The following is a 17,717-nucleotide window of genomic DNA, read 5'->3' on the forward strand; positions in this document are numbered from 1 at the left end:
TTTTTTTTTTTTAATAAAAATCATGAGAACAGGCTCCCCTCCCTCTCAGCCAGTTTTCAAATTTTTTCAACATGTACATGGAAGATACAATATACCACACTGGATTTGAGAGACAGAGGGGGGAGGGGGGGGGGGGGGGTGTTAAGAGGTTGAGATTGAGAGAGAGAGATTCTCAGGGACAAACATCACAGAAATTTGCTCAGCTAAAGGGGTAGGCTTGGTAAAAGCCACAAACTGAAGGCCTACAAAAAGATGTTATTGGAATATGAAATACCTACTTTTTCCCAGGGGACTGGGAAATCCAAGCTTGGAGGAAGTGTATATGCAAAATAACTTTGCTTCTCTTAATTCTTAAAAAAGTTCAAATTAATTTTTGAGGGGGGTTTCCAACAGCAGCAGCTAAAAAAAAAATAAATTTTTCGGTTCTTTGCAAAAACACTACACTAATTCGCAGTTGCTAAATTATTATCACAGGCACACACAGATAAACAGGAGGGTTCCAACTGTTGCAAAAAAGTAGATCAAAGACAAAATAATGTCATGCAATGCAGGAAAAATCTATGGTAATATACAAATGAAAGATGGGAGTACAGTAATAGGAAATCCTCAGGAATACATAAATATTGCATACGGCTATTTCTCTGGTATTGCTCAGAAGCTGCAACACAAAACTTCCTAAAACACATGTAGCACCCACAATAAATGACTGCAAGCACAGTGATGGTGTTCATCACAGCAGAGATTCAAGTCAGGAAGACAACAAAGAAATAAAAAAATAAAATACAAAAAATAAGTAGTCAACATGAATAGACAAGGACAACTGAGTTTGAAGTAGGGAGGACAATACAGAAATAAATAAAAAATAAGAAGTCACTGTGAATAAATGAGATTCCAGTCTGTTCTGAAGGCTTACAGAGACAGCACACAAACCTCATTAGCAAACAATGAATGCATTCTTTAGTTCAGGTACTTTGCCAAAGTACCTACAGCACATAGGAGCTGTTCCTGCACTAAAGAAAGGTAATGCTGACTGTATAAAAAACTACAGGCCAGTTTCACTAATGTAGGTGTTATCAAAAATAATCGAATCAAATATGAAAGATAAAGTACAATCTTTTTAATGACGAACAGTTTCTGAAATGGCAGAAGCACAATATATGCTGCAACACAGTTAACAAAAGTGGTATATGAAGCTCTTGACAAGGATGACAGTGTTACAGGACTATTCTTACACTTGTCCAAGGCTTTTGACATTGTTCACTATAAAATACTATTAAACAAACTAGAAGCAGTAGTTGCAAGAGAAATAGCAAACAAATGGTTCTTGTCTTGCCTGGAAAATTGGATGCATAACTACTGATGATAAATCTTTAGTAACACAATTGGCAGACAAAAAACATATAAGTAGTGGTATGGCTCAGGGTAGCGTAAGGGGTCCAATTCTTTTCTCAACATATACCAATGACCTTCCAGACAATACAACACATGGAAAACAACATCACAGGTACCGATAAAACACCAGAACTCCTAATAGAGAAGCAAATTAAACATTCAGTGATGTTTACAGCTGGGTGTATGTAATAAATTAACACTGAACTTAGAGAAAACAAACAGGATGTACTTCAGCATAAAGGGAGAACATCTCTGTTGCAATGAGCACACGTGATATACCTACAGAGCATGCAAGAAACGCACAGTTGTGTGGGACAAACACTGTAGAGACACTGGCAAAAAGAGTGTCATCGGCATGTTATGTTGCTGGATTCCTATCGCAATTTGAAACAGTCAGCATCTTGTGGTGACATACCAATCTTACATACTCTCAGTTCTTACCTATGAGTTTCTTTCCTGGGGACAGAAAGCACAAAACATGGACACAGTTTTCAAACTCCAGAAATGGGCCATAAGAGTAATTACTAAAAGTAGTAGTCACGCTTCTTGTAAAGAATTAGTCTGAAAATTGTGTATCCCTACTGCATCAAGTGAGTACACGTAACAATCTGTTGTGCATTTCAGGGAAAACACTGCGAAGTATTTCACTAACAGTTCTATACACAACCATGGAACAAGAGACATTGTGGACATGCATTTTCAAAGGAAAACAAACAAAAATTATAAAGAGCATTTTCCATCAGGGATTAAAATTGCGTAACAAATTAGTTAAAGATAGAACAACAAAAATAATCAGTTTTTGACAATGTAATGTAATTGGATAGATAAAAAACTCTACTCACCAAGTGGTGGCAGAACACCACACACACACACACACACACACACACACACACACACACACACACACACACACACACACACACACACACAAAAAGAAGGATGTACTTATGCAAGCTTTCGGAGTCAGTCGCTCGTTCATCGGGTAGAAGAGTTGAAGTGGAATGAAGAAGGGTGAAGGAAAACGACTGGACAGGGTTGGGAAAAGGGTAGATTTCAGAAAAGTCACCCAGAACCAAGGGTCAGGGGAGACTTACGGGACAGGATGAGGAGAAGATACTGATTATTGGAGACTGCTCCGCATGAGATTCGAAAACCTGAGAGCTTAAATGTGGAAGACAGGGTAATATGTTGGGTGAAGGACAGCGAACAAGCAAGTCAGAAAATGAAAGGTATAGAAAGCTAAAACAGAGTGAAGAAAGGAGTAGTTATTGTAATGAATTGCTGAAACGGAAGAAATTAACATAAATTGCCAGTTGAGCAGTGAGAACCAAGGACTTGTTTTTGTGTTAGTACCCACCTGCGGAGTTCTGAGAAACTGGTGTCTGGGGGAAGAATCCAGGCGGCCCATGTGGTGAAAAAGGCACTGAGGTAACGACTGTCATGTTGTAGTGCATGCTCTGCAACAGGATATTGTGTGTTGCCGGTACACACCCTTTGCTGATGCCTGCTCATCCTAACTGATAAATTGGAGGTAGTCATGCGGATGTGAAAGGTTGAATAGTGTGTAAATAACAGTTGGTATATGACATGTTGTTTCACATGTGGCTCTCCCTTTGACAGTATAGTTTTGCCAGTTACAGGGCTGGTACAGGTGGTGGTAGGAGGGTGCACTGGCCAAGTCTTGCAGCAGAGATGGTCACAGGGGTAGGAGCTGTAGGGTAGACAGATGGGTGCAGACAAGGATATTGTGGGGATTGGGATGGCAAAGGAAAGCTATTCTAGGTGTAATGGGCAAAATCTCGAATGGAATTAATTTCATTTCAGGGCATGATTTTAGGAAGTTGTGGCCTTGTTGAAGCAACTCACTAATACATTCAAGAACAGGATAAAACTGAGTGACCACCAGCACCTGCTCTACAACATGACAATCATGACCTCCATGCCTGTTTCACCACACGACATCTGGATTCTCCCCCCAGACACCAGTTTCTCAGAACTCCACAGGTGGGAACTAGTGCTGCAACACGTCCTTGGTTCTTGCCACCCACCTGACCTTAATTTATGTTAATTTCTTCCGTCTCAGCATTTCTTCATAGTAACTACTCCTTTCTCTACTCCATTTTTCTTTTCCATATTTTTCATTTTCTGACTTGCCTATTTTTCACTGACCCCCTCCCACCTCTGTTACATACAATGCACTTAGCTTTCCACTCTTATAAACTTGTGCACTATGTTTTTGCAATAATCTCTGTCTTGCATATTACCCTGTCTTCCACCTTTAAGCTCATAGGTTTCCAATTCTTGTCCGGTGCAGTCCCCAACAATCAGTTTTTCCTTCTAATCCCATCTGGTAAGTCTCCCCTGACCCATGGCTCTGGGTGACTTTTCCAAAATCTGGCCCTTTTCCTAAGCCTCTCCACTGCTCTTCCTTCACCTGTCTTCCTTCCCCTTCAACCATTCTTCTGGCATAAGTGTAACCTTCTTCTATGTCTGTATGTGTGTTCTGCAGTCGCTTGGTGAGTAGATTTTTTTTATCTATCCATTTACATCAAATTATTTGAGGAGATGAAGGAAGTTACTAATATATATCTATTTAAAAAGCAGCTGCAACATACCTCATAAGTAACACATAACTACACAACTAAAGATTACTTAAGAGGGCTCACAAGGGAACAGTCCAATCTGAAATGTCAAAACCTGGCCTGAAATTTTTTATGTAGGAAGAATACAGTGAAAAAAGCATAAAATCAAAATTTTAGCTGGTAAGACACACTGCAAGTATTTTTTTAAAAAATAGGTAAAAAATTGCCAAATTCGTAGTTTTCTAGGCAGCTGGAGAAATGTACTGTAGCTGTAGCAACACAACATGTGCAACATGGCAGGCACATGTTCTTGAGCAATGGAACATCAGCAAACAGGTAACACAGCACAACATGAATGTAATTTGTAAAGTGAATTTCATTTTCCATTGATAGTTTCACTGATATAGTCATCCACAGTTACTATTTGTTTGAATTTGCAACTCATTTAGTACCCATTATAGTTATGAGCTGCTAGTGTTAATAACAGAGGTATAACTGGATCAATTTTCTTTTGTGTTTTCTTTGTTTATGCTTGCTGATACCATATGTCTCTGTGCAGCTTCCAGACTTTCAGAGTTATGTGGCATCCAATTAATGTTATCAGCCACACAAAGACAAAATAAAAAGAATGTGGTATGCAATCGAAATCTACTTCTCTTGTAGACCTACATATGTGTTATATATTAGTCAATTTCTTGGACGTTCATTTGAATGATGTCAAAATTTTGTTTGAAATTGTGAAAACATTAGAAGAAAGAGGAAGTAGCTCTGATGACTCCTTAAATAAAGGTTCGAATGACGATTACTGTGCTAGTTAATTCAAGAGCAAAAGTACAGTACCTTCCTAGTACAAAGAAAACATGGAGAGTAATAGCTTTCAGTGACAAAGAAAAATCTGTAAATTTTTTGGTTAAACAAAAGAGGGCTGTCTGCAAAGCTGGTTTCATTTTGTAAAATATAAATGTGAGTTGTATAAATGGAAGAAAGATTTACACAAAGTGTGAAATAAGCACCAAAATTAAACTTGCAAAAGTGTGAAAGGAAAAACTATTTGAAATTGCCTGTGAGCATCAATGCACCATTACCCCAGTAAATCTACAAGAATAGGTCCTCTGAATTGCAAGTGAGATGAACATTACTGATTTCCAAACTTCTTCAATCTGGGTAAACGGATTCAGAAAATTATACGCTAAAGGAAATTGCAAAGTTACAAAGCTTGCTTCAAGTGAATGTGTAGAGGAGATTTCATTAATATGTAGCACTATAGACAAATTTGTAGCTTCTTGTTATCCCCTAAGCATTGTGTATAATGCCAATCAACCGAGTTTCCTGCAAGAACTGTGTGCAAACTGCACTTTATCATTCCAAGTGAAAAAAAGACAATAGTTGCTTTTGCTGTCAATGAATGTTATGACACATTTGTACACAATAAAGCAAATGATAAGTATTAGTGGATTACTGTTTCCGCAGCTTTATATAAGGCAAACTGGGGCCAAAAGTTAAAAAAAAGGACTGTGTATTAGTAATCGACATAGTGACATCTGGAAAGATAGGAGAGAATAATTTTCAATCCTGCATTTGAAACACCTTCTTACCAGTTGCAGAAAATAATGCAGCCCTCTTGACTTGGACATAACTACTTGGTCTTTAGGAGGAGGATGAAAAGACTGTTAAAATAATTTGGATTACACTCAAAACTGGTAGTGTGATTCAGCCCCTCCACAGCAAAATTTTTCGACAGTGTACAGCATTTTTTTTAACAATAGTCAGACAATATAACAATTTCTAATAGCTCTTTGTCATTTCAGGTTTATCAGCATAACAGTATTGTTAAACTTCATTCATTTCTGCACTGTCAGTTTGCATCATCACGTTTTATGAATTTGATCAGATATGCCTTTCATGCAGCACAATATGCAGAAAAACAGCCATGACCATTTTTTACTCCAATCCAATTCCTTATAAACAAAACCAGTAATTACTATGAAGTACCCGGATGCATTAATTTTTCTTTTATCAGATATACCTTCTGTAAGGACCGTGTTTGTTTTCGTCAAACAACACACTTTGCACTTTAGTGACAATTACAGGTAATAAACAAGAAACTGTTTCATTGCTAGTAAAACATGTTTTATTCAAAAATTATCCTAAGAACTGAGCTACAGGAAATTTCATAAAATATTTCATGTCAAAAAATTGAAGTCTCAATTGATGGAACTCATCTGTGAATGTAATACAATACACTATACTGATTGTGTTTTTTCTGCCAGTCATTTGTGTAACAATTACATATGCAACAGTTTAGCTGTCAATATGAACTACAAGTTATTCAAGAAATTAATGATTTGAGACATGTTTTGCATGGCTTACACCCTTTAAATTGGTATTTGTGCACTTTGGACTTCGCATCATGCGTCGCTACATTCTCTTGTCACCGCTGTGTCCATTTCTTCACTGGAGCTCATACAATGTAGAAAAAGCTGTACAAACTGCTGTCATAAGTGGTTCTTCCTGTGGCAAATGTGAGTAGCTTTAATTTTTTAAATGCTTGCAGCACACCTAACTGCTAAAACATTGACGTACATTTCCTTGGTGTCCCCTCCCTGTGCGAAAAATTTCAGTGTACGTTTTAACATGTTGATTGGACCATTTCCTTGTTACAGTACTAGTTAACAATCAAAGGGGATAACTAAAACAGCCTCTCACATTACAACGCACAAGCATGATGTAATACCCTTACGAGGTTCATTCAAGGTATAGCACTAATTTTTTCCTCGGTACTAGGAACAGGTGGAAATACATGGTTTGTTTCAAAATGCACACACACTCATTTTGAATGTGTGACAGAGATGGCAGCACTGTATGGCACACAGAACTCTAGTGACGGCTGCTAGAGTGAGAACTCTGCTCATACTTAAAATGGTGAAGTTTTCATTACAAGAACAGTATTTACCATTCATTTTTTCCATTTGTAGGACATGACTCCAACTGAATTTCATTGCCAATCGAGTGAGATATGTGATGATGTATCTAATGTGTGTTTGTGTGGTTAACAGTTCAAAGAAAGCAGACTGTCATGTGACGACAAACTTAGAAGATCTCAGCTTTACACCAGCCAGTCTACCTACATTGTCGAGCAATTGGAGAAAGTTGTTTTCGAGGAGCACCAAATGATGTGGAACACATCAGCTCCAGGGTTGGCATTTTCATAACATCTGTGCACACAATCCAGCATGAAGACCTGAAAATGCAAGAAGTGTCCTCCAGATGGGTACCACAAATGTGGAAGGACATCCACAAAGCTGTGTGCATTGCATGCTTCCAGGCAATATTGACATGTGATGCCAGCATGAATGGGATTTTCTTTTTGTCAAAAGTGACAGTGGGTGGGACACGGTTGCTGTTTCTCAGTCCTGAAACAAAGTGCCCGACAGATCAATGGGAGCACACACATTCACCACCATGAAAAGAGTTTTCGGTAAGCTGAAAAAATAATAGTGGCTACGTTCTGGGAGAGCAATGGCATCCTCTTTACTCACTCCTTTCCAGAGGGCACTATGCGACAGGTGCACCGTATCAAGATCTTTCGAAGAACAAGCCTCTTCCAGAATTGCTTGCAAAACAACCATAAAACGAGTATGTGGTCTTTCACAAAGACAATGCAACAGTACATTTGGTGAAACTAGCACTGAAGTTTATTTGTAACAACAGCTTTGAAGTAATTTCTCGTGTTCCCTACTTACCTGATATGGCTCCTAGTGACTTTTGGCTGTTCCCAATTCTGAAAGACACTCTCTGTGGGCGTACATTCACTAACCTTCCTGTTAATGCACCAGTGATTTTCGAGTGGTCAAACCAGAGTCCTAAAGAAGCATTCATAGCGGCCATGGAATCATGTAATCATGGTTGTAAAAATTTGCACACCTGCACTGTGACACAAGTTTCACAGTTTTCGTGTGATTAGTTTGTGAGAAATAAAAATTGGAGGCGTTATAACTTGAATGTACCTTGTATACATAGATATGGCAAGGTCTGTAGCATCTGATAGTAATGTGTTGTCAGTCTCATTAACTTAACACCTCACTCTTCAGTACGGATGATGACTCAGTTTTCCAGACAGACTGAAGGGAGGGCATGGAGACATGGATGTTCATGGTTTTAGAGTCATCCAAAGAGTGTGATTTAGTGCAATAAAAAATTACATTTTATGTTGTAAGGTATTTTTGATAATTGTGTATGATCACATTGTACAATGTGAACAACTGAATGTGGCAATGCTTATTAAGACATTGGCCTGATATTCAGGAGGATGGAGTTTACTCTGTTCAGCTATAATGATTTTGGTTTTCCCAAATCATTTCAGGCAAATGCTGGAATATTCCCTTCAGCATGGCACAGCCAACCATCTGTCCTACCCTAAAAAACATAATTATATATTCAGTGTGTGTATGCATTGGAGCTATTTGTTGTATTACGATGATAAATCTTATATCACTGTGAGACAATTACTGGACAAATGAATAAATAAAATAAAATAAATGTCAACATGGAATGTTGTTATTGTTGTTGTTGTGGTCTTCAGTCCTGAGACTGGTTTGATGCAGCTCTCCATGCTACTCTATCCTGTGCAAGCTTCTTCATCTCCCAGTACCTACTGCAACCTACATCCTTCTGAATCTGCTTAGTGTATTCATCTCTTGGTCTCCCTCTACGATTTTTACCCTCTACGCTGCCCTCCAATACTAAATTGGTGATCCCTTGATGCCTCAGAACATGTCCTACCAACCGATCCCTCCTTCTAGTCAAGTTGTGCCACAAACTTCTCTTCTCCCCAATCCTATTCAATACTTCCTCATTAGTTATGCGATCTACCCATCTAATCTTCAGCATTCTTCTGTAGCACCACATTTCAAAAGCTTCTATTCTCTTCTTGTCCAAACTATTTATCGTCCATGTTTCACATCCATACATGGCTACACTCCATACAAATACTTTCAGAAATGACTTCCTGACACTTAAATCTATACTCGATGTAAACAAAAATTTCTCTTCTTCAGGAACGCTTTCCTTGCCATTGCCAGTCTACATTTTATATCCTCTCTACTTCAACCATCATCAGTTATTTTGCTCCCCAAATAGCAAAACTCCTTTACTACTTTAAGTGTCTCATTTCCTAATCTAATTCCCTCAGCATCACCCGACTTAATTCAACTACATTCCATTATCCTCGTTTTGCTTTTGTTGATGTTCATCTTATATCCTCCTTTCAAGACACTGTCCATTCCATTCAACTGCTCTTCCAAGTCTTTTGCTGTCTCTGACAGAATTACAATGTCATCGGCGAACCTCAAAATTTTTATTTCTTCTCCATGGATTTTAATACCTACTCCGAATTTTTCTTTTGTTTCCTTTACTGCTTGCTCAATATACAGATTGAATAACATCGGGGAGAGGCTACAACCCTGTCTTACTCCCTTCCCAACCACAGCTTCCCTTTCATGTCCCTCGACTCTTATAACTGCCATCTGGTTTTTGTACAAATTGTAAATAGCCTTTCGCTCCCTGTATTTTACCCCTGCCACCTTTAGAATTTGAAAGAGAGTATTCCAGTCAACATTGTCAAAAGCTTTCTCTAAGTCTACAAATGCTAGATAGGTAGGTTTGCCTTTCCTTAATCTTTCTTCTAAGGTAAGTCGTAAGGTCAGTATTGCCTCACGTGTTCCAGTATTTCTGCGGAATCCAAACTGATCTTCCCCGAGGTCAGCTTCTACCAGTTTTTCCATGGAATGTGCAAATTAATTATATTTTGGACATGACTGCACCACATGAACATGGTCAAATGGAATTTAGTTTACATTTGTAAATAATTTAAGGAAGGAAAGTAATATCTCACCAAATAGTGTAATTGCTAAGTTGTCAACAGGCACATAAACGAGACTGAAAACTCTGCCTCTCTGTGAAGGCCTTACATGCCTCGAATCTTCTGACCACCCGTTGGAATCAACTGCAAAGGAACACTCCACTCATCACCCAGTGTCATCCCAGACTGTAACAACTGAATCCTATCCTTCGCCAGGGCTTTGGCTGCTTATCTTTGTCCTCAGAAATCAAGAACATCCTACCCGTATACTCTACTCATATTGTATCCCTGAATTTAAGCTCCTGTCCTAACCTAACCACAACCTCATGATGTACAATTTACCTGAGAAAACAGTGGTGAACAATAAGCAGTGAAACTAAAATAATGATTGCTTTGTTAATCAAAATTAAAGCTAACCTCTATGAGCAAATACAAGATAGAAGAAATTCAGTTTCAGAGCTAAAAAACTAACAGTAATTTCTATCATTCATTGGTTATCTGAAACTATCTTTACACTGGCTACATGAACTGTCACTTTACCAACCTATGAGCAGTCCTGCTTGGCTCTTAGTTGTAGATTATAGACAATACTATCAGATTATAAATGAAAAATAATGATAGGAAGAAAAATAAAGCCAAATGAAAAAGCCAATCAATAACCAAAACTACATGGCAAAATTTCAGAAATCTAAAAAAATACATTTAAATCAATTAATTAAATAAAAATTATAATGAAAGTCTTTTGATTAGCTTTAGGAGTAAAAACAACTTCACTGTCCTCCATGAGTTCCAAACTTGTGACCTTTTACATGACAAGTTTCAATGCTACGCTACTATATTACTATGATTAAAGTTGTTACATTTATGAGTCACATTCCAGTAGCAACGATGAACTGCAGCTGTCAAAGATTTGACTTCACATAATGTCATGCAAAACTTTTGTACTGACTTCACATAATGTCATGAAAAACTTTTGTAATGTAAGATGATCTCTGTCATTACAATAACTTTATATATGACACTGAACTGTGTCTTGTGTGGAAGGATCTAGTAGTATTTGGTTAGTGCTGTGTACGAAACGCAACTTTATTGTTAGTGTTGTTTGTGTTTGTGTGTGTGTTTTGTTTTATGGTTATCATAAGAGATGAAATACAAAATTAAAGGGCAAGATCCAGGATTCGGGATCTAAACTCAACAAGAAGACAAGGAGACAAGAAGACAAGGAGAAGTGACCAACTGTTGTGGCATTCTGGCAATGGCAAACGGTTCAGGCGTGACATTGAGACTCTAGTTGGAGGAAACCAGCTTCAGCCTGTGAAGTGTCAACTATCAAGTAATTTTAATCAGACTATAGTCGAGCTGCTAGGCCAGGACAGTGCATGTGCACTGGCACATGTATATGTGTGTATGCTAGCTATGGAGGAGGATATGTCTAAAAACAATTAAAGCTTTTAGCAAGCAAGGTCTCCTATTTTTTTATAAGTACAGAACTCTGTTCGTGTGGCAGTTGGTCAAACTGTTATGAAGAGTGCTTCACGAGCTGTGTGTAAACATGCGCACACCATGCTAAGGTGCTCAGTCCTGGCTTGGCAACTGTTGAGAATGGAGCTCCCTTCGAATGTTACCGCCAAGTGCGAATTGTGCGCAGTTATTTGGTTTTTGAACGCAAAGGGCACTGTGCCGATTGAAATCCATCGCCAATTGACGGAAGAGTATGGTGAGTCATGTATGGATGTCAAAATTGTTCATAAGTGGTACAGAGTGTCTGCAGCTGGTCGGACCGAAACTCACGACGAACAGTATGGCAGCGAGCTGGTATGAAATGGGCATACAAAAATTGCCACAGCATCTACAAAAATGCATCAACAGAAGTGGTGATTATGTCGAAAAATAGCTAAATGTTCAAGCTGTAAACTGATGTAAACCATTGTAGAAATAAACAGGTCTATGTACTTATAAAAAACATAAGAGACCTTACTTTTGGGGTTACCGTCGTATATGTCCCTACTGGTAACTCAACACTTCAGCTACTCAGAGAGCACTCCTTAAATTGTTTATTTACCACTAAGAGCTTTATGCTTCCAAATTTATCTTACATTTGAACAATTAAGTCAATCTTTGCGCTGTTATTTGTATGACTATTATTGGGCTGAAAATGGAGTTTTAATGAATACAGCAATTGCAATGAAGGATAATGCAGTCTAATGGAAAATGCAAGGCCAGGTACTACCATGACTTCACTTCAGATTACAGACACATGTGCAAAGCACAAAATGAACATTGACAATGACTTACCTGCGCCTGTGCTTGGGCCTGGGCTTGTGCTTGTGCCTGGGCATGAGCCTGGGCCTGGGCTTGGGCTTGCGCCTGCGCTTGCGCCTGAGCTTGGGCCTGCGCCTGGGCTTGAGCTTGGGCTTGAGCCTGGGCCTGTGCCTGTGCTTGGGCTTGGGCCTGCGCCTGAGCTTGAGCCTGTGCCTGGGCCTGGGCTTGAGCCTGTGCCTGGGCTTGAGCCTGCGCCTGAGCTTGAGCTTGAGCCTGCGCCTGAGCTTGAGCCTGTGCCTGAGCTTGGGCCTGGGCATGGGCTTGTGCTTGTGCTTGGGCCTGCGCATGAGCCTGTGCTTGAGCCTGAGCTTGAGCTTGTACTAAGCCACTCAGCTGCACCGCTGAAGTCAGCTGCACCTGCTGGATCTGGCCAGATGGAGTGATGATTTGGGCAACTTGCTGTGTCGGCACCTGTGTGGCAAAACACAAAACATCAGGCAAATTCTTCACACTTTGGTAGAAACTATGCAATTTAAAAGTCAAAAACTGTCTTTGAAACTGTTATACTGACAAATGGTTAACTCAATAATAACTGCCAGAGGAAAATTTAGTCAAGGAACCTACCTTTAACAAGTAAAATTTTTAGCACTGTCAATATACACACTTATAAATGTTAAAGTGATGACACTATCCTAACTTTTGGAGTTATTAGTTCCTTTCTTGGGGATGAGAGTGGCGTGGATTGTGAACGGATAAAAAGAAAGGGGAGGTCACTCATACCCTAGAGTGAGAGGGACCAATCTATGGCGAGGACAAGTACGGGCCTTAAAGGCAGGATCCTCTCATCCTGGAGTCTGAGTGACATGACTTTCCTTTTTAACCATGGTCAACCTATCCTCCTCTCCTTCCTGAGAGAGAAACCAACAGTTTAAAAAATCTAGGACAGTGGTGCCACTTTTACTTTTATATTTGTCTATTAACAATACTAAACATTTAGTCTCCTGGAGGTAGTTACTGGACAGCAGTTTGGTCTCAACAATAGTGTGCATCGATTTTGAGGAAAGCGATGGAATGCAAATAATTTTGAAACAAGTTATGGTATGAGTTTATTCATTCCTGCTAAAAAAGGAAAATCTAGAGTAAAGCTGACAAACAGAAATTTAAAAAAAAACAGATGCAGTACTTGAAATCTTCAGAAAATTTAAGGAATTCCCATAGTACGAATGGGGAAATGCACTAAATAAGTAGGTATGGCATATAGAAATTGGACAAAAGGAAAATCCATCACAAACTTTGGACCAGGCAGAAAACAACGCACAATAAGGGAACTGTAAGTAACAAGTTCATAATAGAAATGTCACATTATTAGAATATAACAGAACTAAACCCTTTCAATCAGTACTGATGAATTCTTATATCACCAAGTGTGCAAGCTCACACCTATCTGCAAAATGGTGAAAGGAAAGAAAACAACTGGGAGTAAATTAGCAGAAAATGTGTGAGTGAGGAAACAGAATGGTGATGTGTGAATCACAAGATGAAAAATAACAACAGACTGGTGTGGGCGCTTGACGGAACAATAGAAGATTCCAAGCATATAAGTTGCAAGAGACCTGACACACACACACACACACACACACACACACAAGAAACTGATGTACATCTTCACTTGTTCAAGATGGGCCTCAGATTATCATAATTTAATATTTAAGGCAATGGAACGTCTGTGAACTGTATCCTTTGCCAGGACTTCTACAATTTATGCACCGACGAGACAAAAAGTCATTGTATACCTCCTGATATCGTGTTGGACCAGAATGTTCTTCAAACCAATCGTGAACAATTGTGGCCCAGTGAAATGGCGCATTCTCATCCATAAAAATTCCATCGCTGTTTGGGAACATGAATTCCATGAATTGCTGAAAATGTTCTCCAAGTAGCCAAACGTAACCATTCCCAGTCTATGACCAGTTCAGTTGGACCAGAGGACCCAGCCAATTCCATGAAAACACAGCCCACACCATTATGGAGCCACCAACAGCTTTCAGAGTGCCTCATTGACAACTTGGGTCCATGGCTTCGTAGAGTCTACACCATATTCGAACCCTACCATCAGCTCTCACCACCTGAAATCAGGACGCATCTGAACAGGCCAAGTTTTCCAGTTTTCTAGGGTCCAACCAATATGGTCACAAGCCCATGAGAGGCACTACAGGCCATGTTGTGCTGTTAACAAAGGCACTCGTGTTGGACAATATCTGCTGCTATAGCCAATTAATACCAAATTTTGCCTTCCTGTCCTACCGGATACATCTTTAATTTATTTCTAGAATAGTACTCTGCCATCTATCCAAACTATGCTACAATCCTGGTCCATCCACATGCCACACACACTCCCAATCCCCTGCCATATGGGTCATATCCCTGTGGAAGATCCATGTGCAAGACCTGTCCAATACACTCACCACCACATCCAACTCCAGTCTCATAAGAGGCTTATCCCACCTCATTAGAGGCAGGGCAACCTATGAAATCAGTCCTGCCATATACCAGCTCTTGCTGCTGTTTCTACACAGCATTTTATGTGGGCATCACTATCAATCAGCTGCCCACCCAAATGAAATGAAATGAACTGCTATTGCCAAACTCTTGCCCAAGAACAGAGCTGATCAGCCAGGAGCAGAATGTGCTGACAAGCAAAATGTGCTCCATATCAATGGCTAATTTCACATATTGTACCATTGTGATCCTTTCCCCAGCACCAGCATATCTGAACTGGAAGTTATCCTTGCAACACTTCCTCCATTAACTTAAGCCTTGCAGTCTCAATCTTCACTAACCTGCATCATACGTACCTACACCTTGTCTGAGGACACTAACTTCACTCATCCTCTACCAATACCCTCTTCCCAGCAGTGTCTCCTTACTCTGTTCTGTCACCTCCTAGTAATCCAATTCTGCACTACGCTGTCTCTGTGTACTGTATGAACTCACTGGTGCCAGTGTCTATGTTGCATTAATATCTTGTGCACCTGCTGCTTCCCTCCCAGCCATTCCAGAAGTCAGTCACCCTTCCCCAATCCACCCTCCCAATCCCTCTCCCTCTCCCCTCACTCACACCATGTTCTACATCCTGGGGGATTTCTCACTATGGAACTATTGGAAGAAAGAGTACATGCAATGTAATCAAACAGTGTATTCAGGCAAAACAGCTGGGAAGAATGGTAAAAGGCTCATCTACACTGTCAAAATTTTCCATAAACAGAGTGCTCAGCTGATGATTTTATAGGTAGTTGGATCTAACCACTAAATTAACACTAACAATGAGTAATGTCACATAGTGTTGCACAACAATTCTGGCAATGGTACATGGTAATTTATCTTTTGAGAACATTTACCTCTACCTATTCATTTTAATGAACAATGTAAATATAGAAGTGAAGATGCTAAGCAAGGCTTGTCCATTGATATATATCTTCAACACTTCCACACCCTGTTAATATGTAAGAACAAGCAATTTCAAACTTTGTAATTAACTCACACAGAAATTATGAGTTATATCTTCTAAACAACTGACCCTGGCTTTTAATCTACATTCTGTAGACCTATTTATTTGCTTGAATACAACAGAAAGAAACATTCCACGTGGGAAAAATATATTAAAAAACAAAGATGGTGTGACTTACCAAACGAGAAAGCGCTGGTAGATAGACACAATAAAAAACACACAAACACACACACAAATTTCAAGCTTTCGCAACCCATGGTTGCTTCATCAGGAAAGAGGGAAGGAGAGGGAAAGATCAAAGGATGGGGGTTTTAAGGGAGAGGATAAGGAGTCATTCCAATCCCGGGAGCAGAAAGACTAACCTTAGGGGGAAAAAAAGGACAGGTATTCACTTGCGCACTCGCGCGCGCGCGCGCGCGCCCACACACACACACACACACACACACACACACACACACACAAACAAAGCGTGTGTGTGTGTGTGTGTGTGTGTGTGTGTGTGTGTGTGTGTGTGTGTGTGTGTGTGTGTGCGCGCGCGCGCGCGCGAGAGAGTGTATACCTGTCCTTTTTTTCCCCCTAAGGTAAGTCTTTCCGCTCCCGGGATTGGAATGACTCCTTACCCTCTCCCTTAAAATGCACATACTTTCATCTTTCCCTCTCCTTCCCTCTTTCCTGATGAAGCAACCTTGGGTTGTGAAAGCTTCAAATTTGTGTGTGTGTGTTTTTTATTGTGTCTACCTACCAGCGCTTTCTCGTTTGATAAGTCACAGCATCTTTGTTTTTTAATATATTTATTTTCTTGCTTATTTATGGTCTCACAAATGCCTCCCCCCCCCCCCCCCCAAGTACAGCACAGCAGCCCTCCTAACTTTACACCTAGCAGCCCTATTCAATCTCCACCAGTTCCCTGCACAATCTCACAGCCAGCATGTCTTTCCACATCCCTACGTTACTATCCCTCCCACTTCCTATTACATAACACCTACTTATACCCACCACCAACCTCAAGACTCACATCAGACACAGTCACAGTCCTGCTACAGCAGCTAGAGACACTCTCTCTCTCTCTCTCTCTCTCTCTCTCTCTCTCTCTCTCTCTCTGTGTGTGTGTGTGTGTGTGTGTGTGTGTGTGTGTGTGTGTGTGTGTGTGTGTGCGCGCGCGCACATGTGTTTTCTATTTCCTAAGAAAGACATTTTTGGCCAAAAGCTTAAATGTTTAGCAGTCTTTTATGCCTGTCTGTGACTCAATGCCTCCTGTATGTGATGAGTAGCAATTTACCTTTTTCCTGATATTGCTGTTACTCTAACCCAACTTTCCATTGTCTAATTGTTTCTAATGGTTCCCATAAATAAAAGCATTCCACAGACAACTCTACATATTCAATTTGGTATAACAAATAGGTCAACTTGAGAGACAGCATCATAAAGCACTCGTGTCATGGATGAGATGTACATGACATTTCATTTCTTTAGTGCGCTATATTTAATTTTAACCATGTCACTTTAATATACAGTCACAGTTCATTATTTTTACTCAAAGTGCAGCAACAGACACTGGTACTTTCTGTACAGAACTCACATGTGAATTAGTTACATTTGTATCCCATATTTGTCACAGAACATTGATTAGAAAAAAAAAAAAAATTCTCGGAAACTGGAAGAATGCACTTATCACACACATCTACAACAATAGCAATGGAAGTACACAACTAAATGACCACCATCTATTACCTGCATCACCTAATTGCAGAAATCTCAATATGTAATGTTGCCAAGACCAAAAAAGGAACTTTCATGGATGATGGAAAAGCACAAATAAGAAACCCCTGAGTCAAAAGTTATAAGCCAAAATTGTCAGACAGTGTAGCCATGAACCAAATACACCCAATCATGTATGTTGCTCATCAGATAATGAAGATCTGCATATTCATTAGTGATATTTCCTGCTACGATTTCCCAGTGCAATGAGGTCAGCCTTGTTGGAGGACAGGGGTTCGTGAGAGGTTGAACTGACAGGCTACATTACGGATTCAAAATGCAGAATGGTAAGTCATCAAGAATTTTAAGTCATTAATTTGGATGTGAAGAGTGTCAGAGAAATGCTAAAACACAC

The 17,717-nt window shown here is 39.7% G+C and overlaps 1 protein-coding gene across 2 annotated transcripts in view; it reads right to left on the bottom strand.

Annotated features, from left to right (window-relative positions):
- LOC126481222 (transcription factor Sp4-like) overlaps positions 1–17,717 on the bottom strand; it is an 85,467-nt gene that overhangs the window by 56,494 nt on the left and 11,256 nt on the right. For both annotated transcript variants that reach the window (XM_050104829.1, XM_050104827.1), the window contains exon 5: positions 12,130–12,567. In XM_050104829.1, the coding sequence (XP_049960786.1) occupies positions 12,130–12,567 (438 nt within the window). The remainder of the gene's footprint in view (positions 1–12,129; positions 12,568–17,717) is intronic.

Source organism: Schistocerca serialis, chromosome 5, assembly GCF_023864345.2.
Source record: "Schistocerca serialis cubense isolate TAMUIC-IGC-003099 chromosome 5, iqSchSeri2.2, whole genome shotgun sequence".
Taxonomy (NCBI): domain Eukaryota; kingdom Metazoa; phylum Arthropoda; class Insecta; order Orthoptera; family Acrididae; genus Schistocerca; species Schistocerca serialis.